The sequence below is a fragment of the Zalophus californianus genome, chromosome 3, assembly GCF_009762305.2.
Source record: "Zalophus californianus isolate mZalCal1 chromosome 3, mZalCal1.pri.v2, whole genome shotgun sequence".
NCBI lineage: Eukaryota > Metazoa > Chordata > Mammalia > Carnivora > Otariidae > Zalophus > Zalophus californianus.
Genome location: NC_045597.1, coordinates 190455932 through 190477673, shown reverse-complemented (window position 1 = coordinate 190477673; position 21742 = coordinate 190455932). Strand labels below are relative to the sequence as shown.

General features: G+C 50.2%; 1 protein-coding gene across 11 annotated transcripts in view; it reads right to left on the bottom strand.

The window, feature by feature from the left end:
• AGAP1 (ArfGAP with GTPase domain, ankyrin repeat and PH domain 1) overlaps positions 1-21742 on the bottom strand; it is a 527767-nt gene that overhangs the window by 63521 nt on the left and 442504 nt on the right. For all 11 annotated transcript variants that reach the window (XM_027588845.2, XM_027588846.2, XM_027588847.2 and 8 more), the window contains 3 exons: positions 14861-15015; positions 11670-11760; positions 2662-2884 (listed from right to left, as the gene is read on the bottom strand). In XM_027588845.2, coding sequence (XP_027444646.1) covers positions 2662-2884; positions 11670-11760; positions 14861-15015 — 469 coding nt within the window. The remainder of the gene's footprint in view (positions 1-2661; positions 2885-11669; positions 11761-14860; positions 15016-21742) is intronic.

The following is a 21742-nucleotide window of genomic DNA, read 5'->3' as shown; positions in this document are numbered from 1 at the left end:
GTATTAACAATCATAGGTTCTGCGGAGAGACCAGAGCGGGTGGGTGGGGGTGGGGGGGTCTTTCCTTGTCTCGGAGAGGCAGGATCCAGGCTGCCTACCCATTCTCACGTCGCAGACTGAATTCCACATGGAAATTCTAGCCCAAACTTCGGGTTTCTCATTTCTGTTCGAGGAGACCGCATAAGGCAGTGAAGATGGTGGGTGTCTGAATTATCGCTGTGCTATTAGGCTAAGTTGCTTCTTTATGTTTTTGACACTGCATTTATGGCTTTCCTAGGATCCACCAGGACCACAGCCTTCCAACTGGCTTCCCTGCCTCGTCTCCATCCCTTCCAACAACGCAGACGGCTGCCTCTAGCCCTCTTGGGAACAGGCAGATCACACATGAATGCATAAACCCCCGAGTCGCTGTTGTAATACACCCCTGGCTCAAAGGTTCGCCCAGGCCTTTGCTCTCCTTTGGCCTACCCCTCCTCATTCCACTGAAGGTCCTGCCCCATGGCTGGCAACCCCCCAGTTTCTACACTTTCCCCGGGCTCGGACTTGGCCTAGGCCAGCCCACCCCACACTCCCGACCCCGCAGGCCTGGACACCCGCCCTGCATTTTAAAGTCCAGCTCAGATGCTGTTTCTCCAGTGACACTTCCCTGGAGCACACTGGTTGTGAGAACCACCCCCCCGCCACCGGGCGTGAAAATTCTCCAGAGTCCTGGCACACTCAGCTCTGGCCCTGAGAACATTCACCGATCGCTGTGAGGGATAATCACCTGTACCACTTCTTCTCTATGAGAAAGTATTTGTTGAACACAAGGAAACAGTTAATCCTCAAAGGCGTTCGTATTCTTTGGAACTGCTGTGACCCAGCATCACCATCACCCTTGCAGGGAGGGGGTGCTGCAACTCAGCACGGCCCCCTAGGACAACGAATGTGACCCATTAAGAGCTGGGACTGTGCTGCGGTCACCCCATTTGTGAGAAAGGAAGACTGACACATCTCTAAAACATAAAGATGTGATGCGTGTAATGCTGGAGAGAAGAGAAAGTTATGCACTCAAGAGCTTAAATACACAAGTTAGAACAATCAAGTGCCTGTACGCATGCTACCCTCACTTAGGAATGAAAATGAAATGCATATGAAATATTTACCAGTTAAAAATAGCAACCCCTATCTTCGTTACCTAAAAGTTCTAAACGGTGGCTAATTATGACAGATGGAAAAACTTTTTTCCAATTCAGGATACTAAAAATAATACATATGCTCCTCTTACACATAAACAGTAAAATGCAGGAATAATTTTTTTCCCTAACTTATTTCAATGTTCTCTGCACTCCTACATGAAACTTGATCCAATTTCCAATCGTATTTCATTGTTGGCCTACATGTCCTCCAAGGAAACGAAACCCATGAAAAAAATCGATATTAATACACAAATTCGTCTTTTAAGAATGCTCTTCGCTGATGGTCTGCTACTTTCTACACTCGTGTTAAACAGATCAAGATAAAGCATTTAAAGGACAGTATCATTCCTTCCGTTTGCAGGAAGTCTGCCCACACGGGTACTGCGTGGTCGAGCTCACCCAGCAAATGGAGGTGATGCCAGACAGACAAGGCTCTGGGCGCCCCTTCCTCCCCTCGCCCCCTCCCCACAGGACGCCGAACAGGAAGAGCAGGTTAATAACACGCCAGCTTCATTCTCTAAAGTGAACCGAAGGTGGCACCACAAATTCATTTTTCAGCATTCATGTAACAAAATCCACCGACTGCTCGCACAGGATCATGGCTTAGTGGCAGAAACCGACTTCTTACGCCTCACATGGGGCCCGCCCACAGACCAGAGGTCTCATCACCAGCAAAACAGGCCAGAGGAATTTAAAAAAGTGCTAATGATGGGAGACCCCTTCACTCCCTTCACCTCTCCACACACCCGAGAAGCAAAAGCGGAAAGGGAGTCCCCCGGCCGCTCCCCTGCAGGGACCCGATGGGCCCACCGCGCCTCTGTGAAGCAGGCTTTCTCGGAAGACAGGCCATTTTATCACCTCTTAGGTACATTAAATATGTATGTGTACTCAAAAACGGTTTATAATAGCTGTAAATGAAAAATGAGAAAATAAATGGGCTCAAAATAAATGCGTTTTTTACACCGGGTAACAATTAACATTAATGAGGAGTCACCATACGTTACTCCGAACTCAGCTGCTTAAATGTGTTGGAAGTATATTTTACAAAATAAAATACATTGTGTTACTGTAAACTGGCTTACTGTGGGTCTGTGGGGGTGGGGAGGGAAACCAACTGAGTAGATGCTTATCAAAGATAGAAGAATCACAAAATTAAAGAGTCAACAATTCATAATTAGTGTTCACTGCACATCTTACTCCTATTAGAAATGTATTAATTAAAGTGATATATTCATAAGGTTGGAAGCTTAATACATTTCAAAGAGGGGGAGAGGAATCCCCAAGGTGTAAAAACAAACATAAAAAATTAAGGAGTCTGAATTATCCACGCCTGCTGAAAACCAATTTTAAAAACAGACGTTTCCATGCCGGGCCCCTCGGCATTCCTACAGGTCGCCAGGGCGGCTCCGGGGGAGGCTGCTGTTAAGGTGACTTCCCGTGCTGGCAGAAGGCCCCAGAGCCATACGCCTGCCCACGTCCCTACCTTGTGGAGTCCAGGGAGGGCTTCGTCCGCCCCTGGCTGCTCTCTTCCCAGACGCTGTTGGCCAGCTCGTTCCCAATGGATGACATCACCTTGATAAGCTCGATGGGCCAGTCATCGAGGTCCAGAGACCGGACTCGAGAAAGGTGGGTGCCAAGGTTCCGGTGGATCCCTGAGCATTCGATGCACATGAGGGCTCCCAAGTTCAAACTGGCCCAGTTCGGATCTGTGGGAAGAGAGACAACAGACCATCATCACTCATTCCAACTGCCCTCAGGATCTCAGGAACAAAAAAGCCAGTTACTGGACTTCACATCCGGCTGTCCCTCCCTAGACTCACAGGGTCTGCAAATGCTCTCTGGCCAGTCCTGCATGCTGATTTAGGCATCTCAAAAGGTTTGACATGTTGGGGATGGCTTTTAAAAATCTGGCTTTAGCCAAAGCTTAGGAATTTCCCACACAATAAACAGGAGCAGGCACTGGGCTGGACACAGAAATGCATGTTCTAATACCTCAATAGCAGCACCCTTGAGAGCGCAGATGCACATGGAAAAGAACCGTATGTGACCTGGCTCCAGAGTATTTCCAAAGCTACAATGTCCCTTGTAACCAGCCATCTCTGCAACTCTAGGCACATCTGAGTTTTCACTAGACATACGACTGACATGTTTGCAAATCTCAAAGACGAAGGCAGGCACGCTATGATGAAGACATGGTTTTCAGTGATCTTACGTTAAGGGCAACCGCTGGAGCGACTCCCACCATCACTGCTGGCAAGATGGAGGGCAGGGTCTACCGGTTAGGTTATGACCCAGCTGGATCGACCCTGATCTGCAGAATGAATGGCGATGCTTTAGCCTGTGATAACGCACCAAGGACAACAAATGAGTTTAGAGAACATGGCTGGAACCCCAGAGCTAGGTCATTCCCTGTGTGAAAGTGGCTGGTAGCACCGGAAGACAGAGGACTCAGGCTCAAGGCTGGCTTCGTGCCAGAGTCCACGGCTGATCTGCAAAGACAGGGTTCACCCGGACAGTCAATGGCTTTAACCACCAACAGACGCAAGGAAGGCTTAAATGACCCAGGGGTAGTCAATATTTACTCCAGGTACACCTGAAGAGTCAACAAAAACCCAGGAATGGCCTTGTGCTAATTCATCAGAAATCAGCCAGCCATTTCTTTCATATCTAACACAAACTCTGGGAGGTGGGGGTGGGTACCGGGGGGGGGGGGGGATAGGAGAAGAGAGGTCTGTGACTCGGGGACGTTCTGGGTGGGAAGACGAAACAAACTTCCAAATAATAACAATAAATATAAATAGAATGAAGAAATGCAGACTACATGCTGAAGGGTAGAGTCAAAGGAATAAATGCACAGACAGCGTGGGAAGGAAGAAACCAGCCACAGCAGGCACCGAAGGGCAGGTTCAATGGAGGAGGGCTGGCCTGGGCCCTGTTGGGGGGGTGGTGAACAGTCTGCGGAACACCCCCGCCACACCCCTTCAGAGCGCGACTCCTGCACTGGCCACCTCTGAGTCTGCACCTCTCAATCCCACCTGGCCTCTACCCCCACCTTCCCCTTGGAGCAGGGCAGCCAATGTCATGGGGCCGGGCAAGGTCAGGACTGTGTTTAGGCATCATTTTACTTGACCTCTGGATACTTCTTCTTACAACACTGCCTTCACGTGGCTTTTTGGTCAATACCCTCCCTGGATTTTTCTAGCACTTGTCTGGCTCCCCAACTAGATTTCCTTCCCAATTCTTCGTCCTGAACCCACCCCTTACCTCAGGGGATTCTGCAGACTCATCTTCTGATGAGCAAACTCTACCCAAGCTGTGGATCCCATTACGACCCAACTGCTCACAACTATCCACAGATACCGCCCACCTCAGGAACGAACACGGATAGACTCCTCTCTCTGAGCAGCACCCGTAATGACCACTGTACATCTGCGCTTGGAAATCTTGCAGGTACCTCCCTGTCCACATTTTGCCCTTGAACATCATCTCTTGCCAGGGACAGCTCCCTGCCAGCAAATGGCACTGATTCACCCAGTTATTCAAGCCAGGATTCTGCAAATTGACCCTGATCCTTCCATCACCCCCCAGCCCATCACCAAGTCTTGGTGTTTGCCCCTTCTTGTCCCCGCCACTCCCGCCCTGGTCCATGCCACAGTCACCACCAGGACGGAGCAGCCTCCCATCTGCGGCCTCACCTTCTAACGCCCGCAGCCTGCGTTCCGCACGGAAACGCGGTCTCCTAGGTGAATGTGACCGTGTCCTGCCCCTTCTCAAAACCCCTCCGGGGCTGCCATTTGCCCTTCGGATCTGACCCACAATCCTGACCAGCAGGATCAGAAGCGAGCCCGTCTTTGTGCGCGTGTCTCTCAGGAGCCCTTTGGTTCCCTGACCCCCCACACCGCGCCCCTCTGCGTGGCCAGTGGCTCTTCCTGCTGGCCTCAGCACGCAGCTCACTTCCTCTCAGCAGCTCCCAGCAGCTCCCGGGAGACTGTCACACACCCGTGTGTCACTTCGCAAAACCCTCCCCGTGTCGGGCAGGGCCAGGGGCACCGACCTCTTCTCGTTTGCGACACCCCAGAGCCCACCTCAATGAGCACTTTCCGGCAAAGGAAGGCATGGCCCCACTAGAGCAGAGGACCCGTCCTCAGGGCCGGCGCGGGGGGGGGGGGCGGCGGGCTGAGCCCATGTGCCCACCTCCACCATCACAGAGCACTGCTGGTGAATGCCCCTGCACACTGTCCCCACTGCGCCCCCCGGACCACTCACCCGAGCTGTGGGAAGACCCCTGACTAGGTGGCAAGCCCTACCCACCACCGCAACCCTTCTCTGAGTTACCCCTCGGGCGCAGGACCCCAACGACCCTGACCCGGTTAGGAACTCGATGTACCGCCGCCCCACCCCCTCCCCCTCCAAGCTTCAGAGACCAGCCTGGTGTGGTGTCCCCTGGAGGAGGAAAGCCCACACAGGACACATTTCAGTGACTGCATGCAGCTCTCCATGGAAATCAGAAATACCGAGGAACTGGGGCTGTGGGAGGGATGCCTCGCCTCTGCCCCAACAGATGGGAACAACTTGTTGGCAGGTGTCAGCATGCACGCGTTGCCAGGGACACTGCCCGCGTCGCACATGTTGCTCCCTTCAGGATGCATTGGGGCGTTGCGGCCCTGGGCTGCCCCCTGAGGCCGACAGGTGAGTCCAGTGTGGCCTTCAAGCTCTGGATTGTCTCCGGTGTCCCCGTCTAGCTTCAGGAGCGCCGTCCCAGTGCAGAGACCCCCACCGGACTGTCAGCACACGCCCTGCTGACTGTCTGCGCGCCCCTCCCACCCCCGGCAAGAGTCTTCTGCTCTGCAGGCCTCGTGTAGGACATGAAGCTACTGATGCCCATCCCCGTGGGGCTGTCCTGAGGGTTAAGCATCGGGCTTCGATTCCACGGGGCAGACCAACGGTGAACAGACGAGAAAAACATGCCACGTGTCGGGTAAGCGTGTGCTCTGAGAAAACCCAGTTAGGGAGAAGAGGGAGACGGACCCGTGTGTGTCATTTCAACCCTGTGGTGGTCGGGGAAGGCTTCTTTGAGGGGATATGTGGGCAAAGACCCAAGGATGCCTTTATAGATATAATTGTATCATTGGTTTGTAATTAAAAAAAAAAATTTTTTTTTATTTATTTGACAGAGAGAGAGAGAGACAGTGAGAGAGGGAACACAAGCAGGGGGAGTGGGAGAGGGAGAAGCAGGCTTCCCGCCGAGCAGGGAGCCCGATGCGGGGCTCGATCCCAGGACCTGGGATCATGACCTGAGCTGAAGGCAGATGCTTAACGACTGAGCCACCCAGGCGCCCATTTGTTTGTAATTTAAAAGTACATAGTTTGCGGTTTCTTTTTATGCCTGTGGGGAAAAAGCAAGCAGCAGAAGAGAGGGGCTGAATAGTGCTCCTGCTACAGGTTTTGCTGGGACATCGAGAGATTGGGGAAGGGAGAGGGGAGTGGGGTCCCCTCCTGTGCAGGTCTGGGGTCCACAAAGATATGTAAGAGAGAGTCCTAGACATCCAGTGGGACAGCGGAAAAGCTGCTTCCAACATTAACACGACATGGCGGGAGGAGTTCACGCCCGGGATTTCCATCCAGGGCTTCGGGCACCAGCCAGGAGGGAGGCGTCGGCTCTGCCCAGGTGAGCAGGAGGGCCTCGTGGGCGAGGGGTCTTGGAGCCGTGGAGAGGCTGCATTGCCTCTCCGGGTCTGTCCATGCAGGGCAGGCACAGTGGCGACAACCACGCCAGGGCTCCAAGCTCTTGGGCTTGGAGGATGGACTTTCCCGAACATGTCAGTTATCTTTACGGCAGGATTTCCCAGAAGCAAGATGTCCGAAGGCTGCGGCTCCTCAAGGGGCGGACGCTGAGGTTCTCCAAAATCACTACAGACGGGCACCCCCAAGCTAAGGAAGCTCAGAGCCCGTTCTGGGGTCTACCAGGTGTAGACAGGCGGCTCCCGGCAGTCTGGCACATTCTTAGGAAGAACGATGGGTGAGGGGGGGTTCCTACTGCTCCAAATCCCATGTGTCATGGAAATGCCCAAGCCCCACTCGCCCCACCCCCATGAGACACAACTGAATGGTGGGGGCGGCAGAGTTTACAAGCCAGTGGGAATCATCCAGAGAGGGGTCTGTGGCATCCGGAGCCCGAGGTTCCTCCCATGTGACCACCGGACACAGGACCACGAAGCGAAGGGCTTGGCTCTCAGGGGGACAGAAAGCCAATGGCGGGGCCCACACTTTCAAGTCCCCCTCAATCCTCCCTTAAGATCCCTTAATAATGATAAAAGGAATGGGCTCATTTAAAGACAGGTTTAAGGTGTCAGGAAAGGTGTTCCAAAGAACAAGGGAAGAAAATCTTTGGAACTACCACCCACTTCAATCACAGTCAACTTATTTTTTTATTTGTGCATATTTATGTGGAAGAAATGCACCACACACAAGACTTTCTCTTGCTTCTGTTCACTGAACAATCTACCTATGCACTTTCTATTAAAAGTAATCCTTGGTGTTGGAACACTTTATTGATTGGCTAATTCCTTCACTGCTGGTGTCAGAGCCGACCGCCACCTTTGTCTCCGACAACGCTTCGGAGGACAGGCACGCGTGTTTTGTTCCTGCTTCCGTGCTGTCCACCACGGCCGAGAGTGGCCACTGTCCCCTAACTTGATCCTGTCTCTGCAGAGAGCACACCAAGCTATCTGGGACCCCAAAACGTCATTTTCTTACTCTCAATTTCTGCTTTCTCAAACAAAACAGAACAAAACAAAACAAAAAACCCAAAAAGCCAAATAAACAAACCAGAAAACAAATTAAAAGAGAAAGTCCTTTAATCAGTAAGAAGGACAAAAGCCCGCCTAGGCTACATACCAGCCAGAGGCCCTAGGCCCGGTTCCCAGGACCCGAGGCAGAGGGCAGGATGCACTTCCCTGCATTTCGGCTTCAGCAGCAGAGTAGGGAAGCCTCGATCCTGCTGGAGCCCAAGAAAGCATCCCACACGTTTGTGGCCTGGCCCCCTCCTCTTGCTGGAACCCTCTGGAAGCATGAGCGATGACCTCCCAGCTCTGATGCTGGGGAGCCCCCGGGAAGATGCAGGCAGAACCAGGTCCCCCGGTGAAATCAGGCTTTCCCGGGCCCCACAGAAAGCGGCAACATCTTCTTGACCAGAAACCAGAGCCTCTCCTTACATTTAATGTTTGACTATTGTGTGTACTTGCACCCACTGAAATACAGGCCACTCGATATCCAATTTCCCAAGACACAGGTGCTCACTATACAATTAGATGACCCGGATGACCACAGACCCGACCGACCACTTTCAGAAATAGGTGGGATCAACGTTCTGGAATGCATCCTTATAGACTTTTTCTGCCTAAATTCCTAAAATGATTCACTAGGGTCTCCTTGACTCACTGCCTCAGTACTTGCTCATTTCCAATGCATTATAAAGTTTCTCCATCTCAATTAATATATTTTTTTACATAACTTACTTTAAAAATTTTAAACATCACTTTTTAAGGTTGCACATTATTGCACTGAGAAGACATCACCATTAATGGTTCTTCCAGTTTTGCACATTTGGGATGTTCTGATTTTTTGCTCTGTAAACAGCGTTGTGATGAACACCTTTGAAGCTACGTCTCTGGGCCCCTTTGCTCATTCCCGTGGGGTTGGTTCCTGGAGGACCCAGCTGGAGGGTAGGGCGTCCACTTGCCCGAGGCTTTTTATGTACACTGCCAAACCGATCGGGGAGGTTTTACAGATCATCATCAGTGTGGGGGCGGTGCCCTTCCCAGCATTTTCACCAAAATTGAGTATTTTGATTTAAAAAACAAAAAGCCTTTGCCAACGTGTCCTGGTGTCCTTGAGCTCTGTAATAGAGCAGCGAGGCAAGGAGCTCCGCTTGCTGTTTCTGTGACCCGGGACATATAACTCGAAATATGACTCCCCCTCAGACTCTGCATTTCCTCCTCTGTCAGTGGGGCCGTGGGGCCGACTGCAGCACCAACATTCAGTCACAAGAACTAAAACAGATAGTGCCCTGGTGGGTTCGGCACAGGCCTGACGAAGGCAAAGTGTTTAAGGAATGGGAGCTCGCGATCTCTTTCTCCTCCGGAATTGTCACACTCCGCCTCTCCCCGCTCCCTTCGTCCCTGCATATCTACTCAGGGGCCTTCCTTCCCCACAGCTCCGTGCCCCCAACCCCACACCTCGGCACTCGAGCGGCCCACCTGCTCGCAGAAAGGACTCCTGACCTCCAATGTACCTCGTACCATGAAGCCTGCGAGCCATGGAATCGTCCCTCTCACAGGGCTCCAGCAGTATGGTGGAAATCATCGTAGGCACTTCGAATGGATGCTCTGACAGCTTTAAAAATTCTTACTTTAACAACTTTTTGGTAAAAACACACACTTAATAAGTACTCTCTTGTAACTTCCTTTCATGACACATTTTGAAAGTAAAATTTAAAACTTCACACAAAGAAGATACTTTAGAGAAGTTCATCAAGACACCCAAAGAAGAGACCCTTTCTCTCCCCTGGGGGCCACAGACGCCAGCCTGGTGACCTTCCCCGATCCTGCCCTGCAGCACAGTGGCTGCTCAGAGGAGGCTCCCCCCCTGCCCTTTACTCTAACAACCTGAGTTAGTGCCTACCTCCTCCTGTTCACCATCCCCCACGGCGGCCTCCTCCTCCCTCTACCGCCCTGGTCCAATCTACAGGAGATGGTAGGGCCAGGCCCATCTCCCCGAGCACAGCTCAGAATCCATCTCACTCCCGCTCTGAAACTCAAAGGAGTTCCCACTGTTTATAGATGAAGAGAAAGGCTCTAATGTTCTCTACTTAGCATCCTCATCTCCGCAGCCCACCCCTGGAATGAGCAACCTCACCTCCCCCCGCTGAGCATCCTCACCACCCCCGGAATGAGCAACCTCACCTCCCCCCGCTGAGCATCCTCACCTCCCCCGCTGAGCATCCTCACCACCCCCGCTGAGCATCCTCACCACCCCCGCTGAGCATCCTCACCTCCCCCCTGCTGAGCATCCTCACCTCCCCCCCGCTGAGCATCCTCACCACCCCCGCTGAGCATCCTCACCTCCCCTGCTGAGCATCCTCACCATCCCCGCTGAGCATCCTCACCTCCCCCGCTGAGCATCCTCACCACCCCCGCTGAGCATCCTCACCTCCCCCCCGCTGAGCATCCTCACCTCCCCCCTGCTGAGCATCCTCACCACCTCTCTCAGCTCCAACCAGCCTCCAACCTGAGCAGCAGGTGCATGTTCTGCTATTCCCCTGACGCCATGACTCCTTCAGCCCCTCTAAACACCAACTTCTGCACAAAGTCTGCCTGAGTTGCCGTGTGCCCTGTAACAGCCCTTCGCCACGGTGGCAGGTGCTGTGGTCTCTGGGTCCCGCCTCGCCCACTGGGCTTGGGCTCCAGGATGGCCAGGACCATATCACATGCCTGGGATTCCCAGGTGACACCGAGCGTGGGGCCAGTGACTTTCACCTGGTCTCAACTGGATCTCCCTCTCATCAAAACTTTGTGGGCTTTGATTGTTAAGATTTTTATTGATTTATTTGAGAGACAGAAGAGGGCGTGCACAAGCAGCAGGAAGGGCAGAGGGAGAGGGAGAAGCCGACCCTGCTGAGCAGGCAGCGGGATGCGGGGCTCCATCCCAGGACCCTGGGATCACGACCCGAGACAAAGGCAGGAGCTTAACCAACTGAGCCCCCCAGGCGCCCCGCGTCAAAACTTTGTTTTTTAGTGACAACAACAAAAAGATACGACTGGAAAAAGTTTACTGAATGCCCCCAGCACTGGACTAAGGGCTGGGATGTAGAGAACCGAAAGTCTTTAAGCTCAAGGATGACAACAAAGTGACTTTCTCAGAGGCAACAGAGTGTTCCGCACTGCACGGCGGGAAGCACCCAGGAACACTAGGTCACTGGAAGGCACGAAACAGTTATGATGAAGTCTATCAGTTCAATCAGAGGCTTTAGTGGACAGTGAATCTCACATTAAAAAAAAAAGAAAGACCTTTTGATGGCAAAATCCAGAACATATGATTTTGCAATGAAAAAAACCAACCCCAGAAATCTCTGGGCAGGAATTAACAATTGTGTTGTATTTTCATGAGAAAGCAAACAAGCATATGATCACTGATGAAGCAAAAGGTTAATTCCTGGGTATGGCACGGAATCTGGGCACACGCCCACCCCCCTGGTGAGACGGTTGCTCACCCAGGGGCCTGAAGCAGAAGGCAGACCTACACTTTTGTGTGCAGGGTACTGTGTTCAGATAAAATCCAAACACGAGTATTTCAACTCTTTAAAAGTCGTCACGTCACATCATAAACCTTACGTGCTGCATGACCGAAGTGGGTCCACTGCACTCTGGGTGTCACCAGACCACCCCACTTCCCGTGTCCCGCGCCCGGCCCCCTTCCCCGGCCCACACTTACTCTGGGTCTCGCAGTCCACGCAGTGGGAGTTCCCGCGGATGTTTCGTATTGACTGCAAGGCCATGGCCTCACTCTGGCTTGTCAGTCGGGACTGGGCATAGGAAGAGAAAGGCAAGAGGTAAGAACCCCGGGAGACACTGATGCATCCCCGAGTAATGTTGGGGCAAAATCAAATCATTTGTCAGCAGATACAGGATGAGGACCGTTTGAAGCAGCCACTCCTCTTCTGAGGTCTTTGGGGAAAAAGCATGACTGCCCGAGAATGCTTCGAGCCCCGTGTTAAGACCCGTCAGATGAGAGGACTCGACCCGGAGTGAGGACAGAAGTAGTTCTGGATCATTCGCGAGTGAACACAGACGAACCGCCACCTGGAGAACGGAAGTGGTTAACGTGCCCTGTTGTGTCAGCTTGCTCTGAAGATGGAAGAATGGGAAATAATCTGCTTATGAGCCACGGGTCAGGGCTTAATCGGCGCCACGAGACACAGCTCATGATTCCTCGCCAGGAAGCCACGTCCACACCACACTTCATGCCTTAGAGATGCACTTTTCACATTAAGAGTATCTCAGTTGCTACGGCAACAAAGTCACTAAGGAGGGTGGAGGGCAGGGAGGGGCATCTGTTCTTAAACTGATACTTAACCCTCTTCTCTCTACAAGTTAAAGAGATACCTAAGGGGGAAAAGAACAATGTAAGAATTTATAAGCTATGATGTGATCTTCCATACTTAAGTTTGACAGTATGATATCTATTCTTCTAGCCTGTTTTTTAAAAGCACACCTGTACACACACGTGTACTTAAAAAAAAAAAAAAAGCCAGCCTGTATTGCTTTGGAACCTGCACTTTTAGCCCAATGACACAGGGTCACTTCTCAATGCACCCCACGTTCTCCCACATCATCATTTTGAGTGGCTGCACACTATGCCGCTTACAAGAACTTCTTTCTGAAATTTTCTCTGATGGACATCTAGGTGGTTTCCAACTTTTCTCCACTGTCAATAGTGCTGTAAAGAACTCACTTATTGCTAAAACTTCGCCTGCATTTGTCATTACTTACTGATGACAAATTTTTGGAAGCAGAGGTGCCAGGTACAAGGGTATATACTGTTTTTAAGCTAACTTTTTTTTTAAAGTAAACTCCATGCTCAACGTGGGTCTCAAACTCATGACCCCAAGATCAAACAAAAGTTGCGTGCACTACCGACCGAACCAGCCAGGCGCCCCAGGATACACACTGTTTCTAAAGGCTACCAATGCATACACCCAAACAAATTTCAGAGGACACTTTAAAACAAGCTTCATTTTTATGTCGGAATTCATAAATTGAATCATCTCATGTCAAATTGTCTGATGTGGGACGACCGATTGCTTACTACCTAATAATATAAATTATAATTTGTTTGCTTCTATTCTCTAATTAGCATAATGCATTATGAAGATTTTATTCCCTCTGGTTGGATAGCCCAGGATTCAGTGTATTTAACAATTTATGTTGGCATCTGGAGTATGTGGTGTATGTGTGCACAGAGGGATGTGTCTGTCTGTCTGTTTACCTGACTTTCACAGCAGATGTACATATATGTATGCCCCTGCCTGAATTATTCACAGGCAGCCAAAATTTCTTAGAGCTCATTCTTAACTGAGTCTGTATTTTCCCTTCAGTTATTCCTTGGATGGGACTTCCATACCGTGCACTCTGACACCTATTCAGCAAACACCCAAGATGAATAGGTGTGAGTCTGTCCTCCCTGGTGCTCGTGAGTCCCCGAGGGAGAGCAAGCCCCGAGCACACGTGGCTAGCGAAAAGGGACAGCATTGTAGGCCAATGCTTGCGTCAGGCCCAGAAATGATGCTGAGTCCGGCAAAGGCGTGAAATGGAAACAAGAGACGAGATTTAGATCTTCCTGAATCCCAAGGCTATGGCACGGATTCAGGTGTGATGTGAAATACTGTGATTGTGTACAAAATCTGGAGGATGTGTCTGTCTGTTCGGCCACATGCTCTCCCCACTCCTGTTCTGAAACTAGATTCCCATGCTTTGTGTGTGATATATGTGGTCAATCCCCGTCCATGAGGAGATCCAGAAGCTTCCTTGCATTCGCTTCAGGAGCCCTGTCTGTGGACGTGAGTCAGTAAAGCCAAGGTTCTCAGAACGGAGAGGCACTGACTCTCCCTACCTTGGTATAAAACACCTTTAGAGAAGAGAAGCAAATTACATTATAATAGTAACGGCTGTGGTCTGGTTTACCCTGGTTAAAGAGGGTAATAAAGTAAGACACTCCATCTTTCTGAAAGATAGACTCCCTTCTTAATGCCAAAGCTAAGCATGAATTATTGGCAGAGGTTTCTCCAAATGGTCACAAATGAGGGCACAGGCCGGTGGGCAACGCTCTTTCTCTCCTTTTGTAGTTGATCATAGCTTGAAAAATCGACCTGCTCTGAGACTTTACAATGTCCCAGAGAAGGGGTTGAGGACATCCGAGCTACTAAGTAATGAAGGAGAAAAAAGCCATATTGAAAAGCCATATTGGGAATATCACTGGCGGTGGTCTAGAGAATGTGGTTTATGGTTTGTTTTGTTTTTCTGGCTGAACAACTGCAAAGAGTCACCTCCGATTGCTGAATAAAACACCGAGCAGGCTTTATCCGCAGAGTTTAGAGAATGGACACGGTCTCCCCAAACGCCCTGCACGCTCATCTTTGAGCCTCTGCTTTTCCTTTACATCCGTAACAAGACTCAGTGTTGTAACTTGACATGGGTTTGAATTTTGTGCATATGTGAGAAGAGAACAGTGCATCTTTTAAGTCTCCCTCTCCTCTCCTGAGTGTATTCTGCGTAAAACAAAGTAAATGTCAACGCATACACCACAAGAGTCTAAAAGATCCCATCATCCACCATAAAAAGGTCAATGCTTTCTATTTGGGATTAGTTGAGAGTCAAGATTTAAAACGGGATGTTCTGCCATAGGAACATGGTTAGGCTAGGATACTCACACTTGATACATATCGACACAAAGTGTTTTTTATTCTTTTCAATTATTTAGCTTTTCGCTCAGGAAGAATAACTGGGTCTTGTCAATCACACACATCATATGATGCTTCCCCTCCCTTGGGCATTCCTCTGGGCCTCCACTTCCCTTTAACGATCAGTGGCTCTTGATTTCGGGGGGCAGCCTGCTAAGGGTCTTACCTTATTCTTGCTGCTCTCACATGACTGTAAGCTGGCTAGGATCTGGCTCTCGATGGCTTGGACCCACGCATCTCGCTCTTCATATGTGGTGGCTTCAAAGTGCCACGTCTGGCCAGTGAGGGACACAATGATAAACTCAAAGTTTTCTTCTTGTTCTGAAACACAGAGTGGTGGGGATGAAGAGTTTAGCTTTCATGAGACCGCAGCCCCTCTGCCCGTCCTCGGTCATAAAAGTGCCTTTGGGTTCAATCGCGCCTGCATGGGGCTGGCGGCACACACAGGACCGGCCGACTACACAGCGGAGATCTGAATCTGCAGACCTCCAAACACGCAAGATTTGGTTCCTAAAGCCAGCATGGTTTAGCTGGGTTTCAATCAATGCTCGGGGGATGAGGAAAAATGAAAATCAGTGTGTGATGTCCGTGTCTCTGTGTTGGGCACAGAGGAAGCCACTCAGGAAAATAACACTGTCACTCACCGCACCATGGAGATATCTGTGGGGGTAAAAATTCAGTTAATAGCACTAATCTCAGAGTAGTCTTGATTTCTTTCAGGCACCTGCATGTAGATCCATAGATACACCAACGGCAAACAGGGATGCCTGGGGGTTTCTGTTCTTTAACGGCAGAAGACCCGTTCCAGTGACGAAGGCTTTTGTCTTTCATTCCATCGTCTTCCACCTGGAGAGTGAGTGGGACTCCAGGTGATCTGAGGCGACATCACGGCTGCCATGGGGTGACCGTCTGCACAGGGAAGAGTGGGACCTGCAATCAAATCCTGCTGTACCACTTGCCACTGTGGGGTCGCTGGATGGGCTCTTGACTCCTCCGAGGCTCACTGCCTTACCCTTAACATGGGGGAAAGGCCGCCTACTCCACAGTGTTATCCACTGGCTCAGTGATGTGTGCCACTCAGGCTGACACGGCCTGGGCCACAGGAGACCCTCTGCTCTCGTCTAGCCCCACTCCTGCCACGGAGATGAAAGGGATAGGGGCGCCATATATAAACAGCACGACCAATTACCAATAACCGCTGAGAGATCTCGAGCTGGACTTTTAGGCACATCCCATTTGAGCCGTAGTTTCCAGTCACTGGGCCATGAAGCAGCTGCATTACGATCGCCCCGTGAGCAGCTATGAACCACCTATGACCTGCCGAGTGGACCACTGCCTAGGTGACCACCACTCTGTCACCTGCATGCGGTCACATCTACTGCACCAAGCCCCGATCTTCCACACTCTCAGTTCCCGAGCACCCCTCCCAGCCCCTGACCTTCGCCCAGCTCCCTGCTGCCCAGGTCAGCCCCGCCCTTCTCGAGGCTGCTCGCCAGGAGCCCTGCCTCCCCGGAGCCCCTCAGCCCCGGGACAAGGAGGCTGTTCCGCGCGTCATGTCCTTCCCTGCTTCCCTCTGTCTCAGGAGAGGAGCAGCCTCGGCCACTGTGGCTGACGGACCCCTCCCACCTGATCCCAGGAACGGGAAGGTTCTTAATGCACAGCCAGCTCTGGGAACCACTTCCCTAAATGAGCACCAACTGCCTTAGAAACAGGGCCATGCTACCTTTATGTAAAATCTTTACACATTCTGATGATAATGGTATTGTGCTTCACGTAAAATCACTATTTTAGAACTTAGTCCCCTGGGGAGCTGTGAACAGTACCCGAAGGAGGGAAGGTGGGTATGTCCACTGGCCAAACCACTGCTGAAAGCCTTCTGTTAATGCACCCGGTTTCAGGGAATGTGAATGACGTTGTCTGACAAGAGGGTCCAGCGCTTCCACCGGCTTCTCAAAGGTCTATGACAATCCTGGAGTTGTTAAAAGCTCCTGTGATGTAGACATACTGTAGGGCGCAGCTGCCGAGTGCAGGTCAGGCATGGCCCTGGCTGAACCCCAAAAGGGGCCAAGCTGGGCTTCATGTGGAGAAGACCCGGCAGAGCTCGGGGAAGGAGCTGAAAGAGATGCCCCAGGAAGAGCAAGGGCAGGGTCCCTGGAAGGCATCGAGAGACACGGGAGCCTCAGCAAGGGGGGGGCGGGGGGTGTCTCCTGCTTGCTTGCAGGGTATGTATGTGAGCATTCCACGCTCCCTGATTCTCTTTGGCTCGAGTTCTGGAGAGATGGTGATAAGAGTTCAGACGTGAGAGGGTATCGGAAATTCTACCCCAATCTATTGTGCTCTTGAGGGGGAGAACAAATGACCCATGTGTTTACACAAAGCAGAGTAGTGCACCTGCTGTGGAAAGGGGCGGGGGGGGGGGAAGGCCGGGGGTGTCTGCCCCCCCCATCCCGGGATGCCCTTGGACACCCACGGCCTAGCTGGCCTCTTCATCTTAAAAACTGAGGGGGTGCCTGGGTGGCTCAGTTGGCTGAGTGTCCGACTCTTGATTTGGGCGGGGGTCATGATCTCAGGGTCCTGGGATGGAGCCCCACATCGGATTCCTGGCTCAGTGTGGAGTCTGCTTGGGATTCTCTCTCTGCCTCTCCCTCTCTCTAAATGAATAAATAAAATCTTTAAAAAAAGACCCTTAAAACCTCGCTGTGACTTTCAAATAGGTTTCCCAATGACTGACCCACAATTACACCTTGCAATTATTGGCTGAGACACTACATCTGTGGATTTTTAAAGGTCCAGCTTCTCGATCCATGGGGTTTAATGTCCTAACACTATAAATTACAAATCTCTTCTACACTGAATTTTGTCAGACAGTACCCTGAATTCACGTATTTTATGCAAAACCACCCCAGTGAACTGGCAGGCGAGATAAGAAAGAACAACATAAGTCACAGTCAGGCCATCGGGAAAACTTGCTAATTCATGGGTGCAATGTGACAACTGTTGATTACATCTACCAAACAGGCTCACACTTGTCTTAATCTGTGAAATTCCAAATGTACAACAAAAGCTCCTTCTGATCAAGAATTTTTGAACCTCTCAGTGGAAAAAAAAAAATTTACAACCATTAGCTTCCCAGTTAAATTTCTGCACAACTGGTCTGCCACAAAGCTTTCCAGCCAGAATCACGAACTACATGCCCTGGAACTAAGGGAAAGAACTGAGCTTGCCTTCCACTGATGCTGGCTCAGGCACGCGGCTACCGGGCCCCAAGCAGGGGGCAAGGGTTCCAGCACTCGGGAGACATCGTCTGGGGGGGGGGACTGGCACACACATACCCTCAGATGATTCGGCACAAAGCAGTGAGAATACCGATGGGGGTCTGTGGCCCAGGGGCACTGATATTTTTTGGTTCATTCCAATGCGGTAGCTGTTACAGAGCATTCTCCACGGAAACACTTGCAAGAGCTCCTGCAAAGACCAGACTTTCAAATTCAACTGCGAGAGCAGAGTTTGGCTTCGTCCTATTAATTATGTAAACAGGACTTACCTAGGTATGCAAAATCGACTCATGGGAGTAAATACAGTTAACTGTTGACAGGAATGTCAGACTTCATTTCTTGCAAATCTCCAAATGGGACTCTGCCTACAGCATCTCCGCTGTGGCTTCTCCATCACTTTCAAAGTCAATGCCACCACTTGTCTTCTCCCTCTACTTAGACTGGACGCAAGTTTCCTTTTCTAGCATCTTCTATGCCACCCAACATTCCTGTCTGTACTTGCAGAAGAGTCTCTCCCCGTGGGCGCTATCTGCAGATGCAACAGCCAACTCTGAGACGCCACACCCTCGGGAAGTGAAGCCCCCCTAGTGCGTCCTCTTCAGAGGGAGCCTGGAGGAAATTCAGCTTCCCAGAGATGACCCGTAGGCCCTTCCTACTCTGAGACGCTATGGGAGGGAAGCAAGACAGTTCTCAACGTTTTGTAACTGAGAGCTTTGAGCAGCTGCCCGGCATCGGGGTGAAGGGTCCCAAGGCTGGCTGCAGGCTCTTGGAGAACGAGTGCTTCACTCAGCTAGCAGTATCTGCCCTAGGGGAACCTGGGGTGCACTCGGCACGCCTGCCATCACTTTGCCATGCTCAGCCAGAGTTTTCTTTCTAGCTTGTACATCACAGCTGCTTCTCCTCCTCCCTGGCCCTCCTTCGCCGACCACTGGTGAATATATACCCCTGGTTTAGGTCACGGCCTCCCCACCCCCTCACCGCTTCTGAGGGTTCATTTCCTTCCAAAGCGTAGACAGTCACTTCTGATATATGTGGACAATTCTCAGATCTGTAGCTCTGAGCCCCCCAGATCCAATCATCTGGGGGATTTAAAAAATGCCCACAGATATTCTTTAAATATTTTGTCCTCGCATCAAATTAATATGCATGAGATAGATCTGCTATAAACTCCAAATGCTCCTCTTTGGTTCTATTTCTCTTAATGGTTACAATGCTATTTCTAGTCATAAACCTTCAAAATCACCCAGATCAACCCTCAGTTGACTGTTTCCCTGGCTCTGGCTCAGCCGGCAGGGTCCCTCAGAGTTTTCCGTGTAACAACTGTGTGCCACGCTCCTCCTAGGGGAGCACCGGCCTGGGTGTGGCTTCCATGGCCTCTTCCAACCATACCGCCCCGCAATATGGTGGACAGACGTGTGCAGGGCTTCTCCACAACACGTACTTGTCATCGCACCGATGGCCTAATCTCCCAGCCCCTAGTCTACCCTTTCTCCCCCTTCCCTGAGTCCCCAAGGATTAAGACGCCAGAACAGTGAGCACTGAGTGCTAAATGCCTACAAGTGAACACCACCCTAAGGGGAAAACACCTTTGGTGGCACGATAAATAAGGTCATAATAAGGTGGGAGAGAGAAACTTGAGAGACCACCCAGCAATCAGGACGGGAAGGGGATACGGGCCCCAGATTTGCAGAGCCTCCTTGGCTCCTGGCATCTCCTCCCAGGGAAAGCTTTCCACAAAGATCAACCACGAGTGAACTCAAAACCAAGACACTAAACACACAGAAAACAGCACAGTAGATTTAGATCCAAAAGATTATGGATACAGAATTTAAAGTAACTATGCGTGAAATGTACAAACACAAAAAATGGAATCCTAAATTTTCAAGCAAAAGGAGACCATGAAAATTGATCAGGCAGATCAGAAAAAAGGGTAGCTCTTTTGGAAATTCAAATGATAGCAGTTAACAAAACAAGTCCCCTCCCCCCCCAGGGTGAAGGAGGAGCTGTGAGGGGATGGGGTGGGGGAGTGAAGAGCCAGAGGAAGGAGTAAGGACACTGTGGAACAGAAATGACGGGGTATGTGGAAGGTGTGACGCGTGCCTGACCGCCGGGCAAATGGTGGAGCCTCACAGGACTGTGAATGAGTGATACAGGGCTCTAGACATGGGAAACAGCATCTACCAGGACGGATCACAGCCACAAAAACCCACACCAGAAGCTTACAAAACTGTGGAAAACCAAAGACAAGAAAAGGCCCTTAATAACACAAAGCAAGAAAAGGCACATTGCTCTTAAAAAAAAATGGCAGCCATATGGATGACAGATATCTCAAGAGCAACAATCAAAACTGCAAGACAGAGGGTTATTATCCTTGAGTCTTGGGAGAAAATAAAGTCAATCTAGATGTGGAACCCAGGAAAACCTTCTTTGAAGAAAGAGTGGAATATATTTTATGTAGAAAAAAAAATGGAAAGAGTCTATTACCAATAGACCCTTGCTAAAGGAGTTACTAACAAATATGCTTCAAAAGCGTCCAGAAAACAAGGTCAGAGCTAGGGAAGGATTGGTGAACAGGTGAACAGAGAGAGATGTAGATGCATCTAAGCAAAAATTATGTCAAATACTACTTCTGAGAATAAAGTCTCATTTGAAAGTACCAGAGACAGGCTGGTGGGGTGAGAACATTGGAACCAACGTGTTCTCGGGTGGCATACTCCTCTGCAAGGGGGTGAAGGATGAACATTAGGCACACATGATAGAGTATGAGGGTCAATCTCTACAAGAAAAGAAGTAGAAGGTGCACCTTCCAAATCAGAAGGGGGAAACAACTAAATAAGAAAAATAAATACTGTATGGTGACTAACATAATAAAAAAATTTTTAAAAAATAAAACAAAAATAAAAAAAAGAAAAAGAAATATGACTGAAATCTTTTATCAAACTAGGAATAGAAGGGAACCCCCTTACATTGGACAAAGAGTACCTACTGAACCCCATAGCATCACTACTCTTAACGATGAACTGTTAGAAGCAATCACTTCATATCCGTTAAAGGGTGCTCAAGGCAAAGATGCTCACTATAACAACCTTTGTTCAGCACTGCTGGCCAATGCAATAAGATGAAACAGAGAAATAGACGATCTAAACTCTGGAAAGAAAGAATTTCATGGATTGCAGGACTGTTTACATAGGAAACCACAAGTAATTTAGATTTATGAGAAATAAGAACAACAGTTAGTAAATGGACAGTATATAAGACCAATATAAAGAAATGTTAGTTGCATTTCTGTACACTAGAATAAAACAAATCATATATAAATATATCTGTTTACAAATATATTTCTTTCCACCTGTGAGATAGGGAAGGATACAAAGAACCATGAATAAGCCCAGTTAACTTCATTGTTAAAGTAACAATATAAAGAATCACTGCAATCTGTAGTCACTCATCACAAGTGTTAAAGAGCAGACCCTACCCTGCGTTTCGAGGTGATGGATGAACCAGAGTGTGCAAGCGTCCACACAGGGCTTCAGGCCTCTCTCCTGGAAGCTGAGACCCTGGCCGGGGGTGCTCATTGAAATGAAACACCAATAAGGCTCAGCAAAGCAAAGAGGAAATGGATGCAAGACATCCTGTGACCCAGCCTGGTGGACACGGGCTCTCGAGCAGAGGTGTGGGACTGGCAAGGTAAGGCCGCGGCGTAGCCCCAACAACCCTGGAAAGCACAAGTAAGTTTCACGACCCAAGGAAGAACCATCGGTGCCAACACTCAA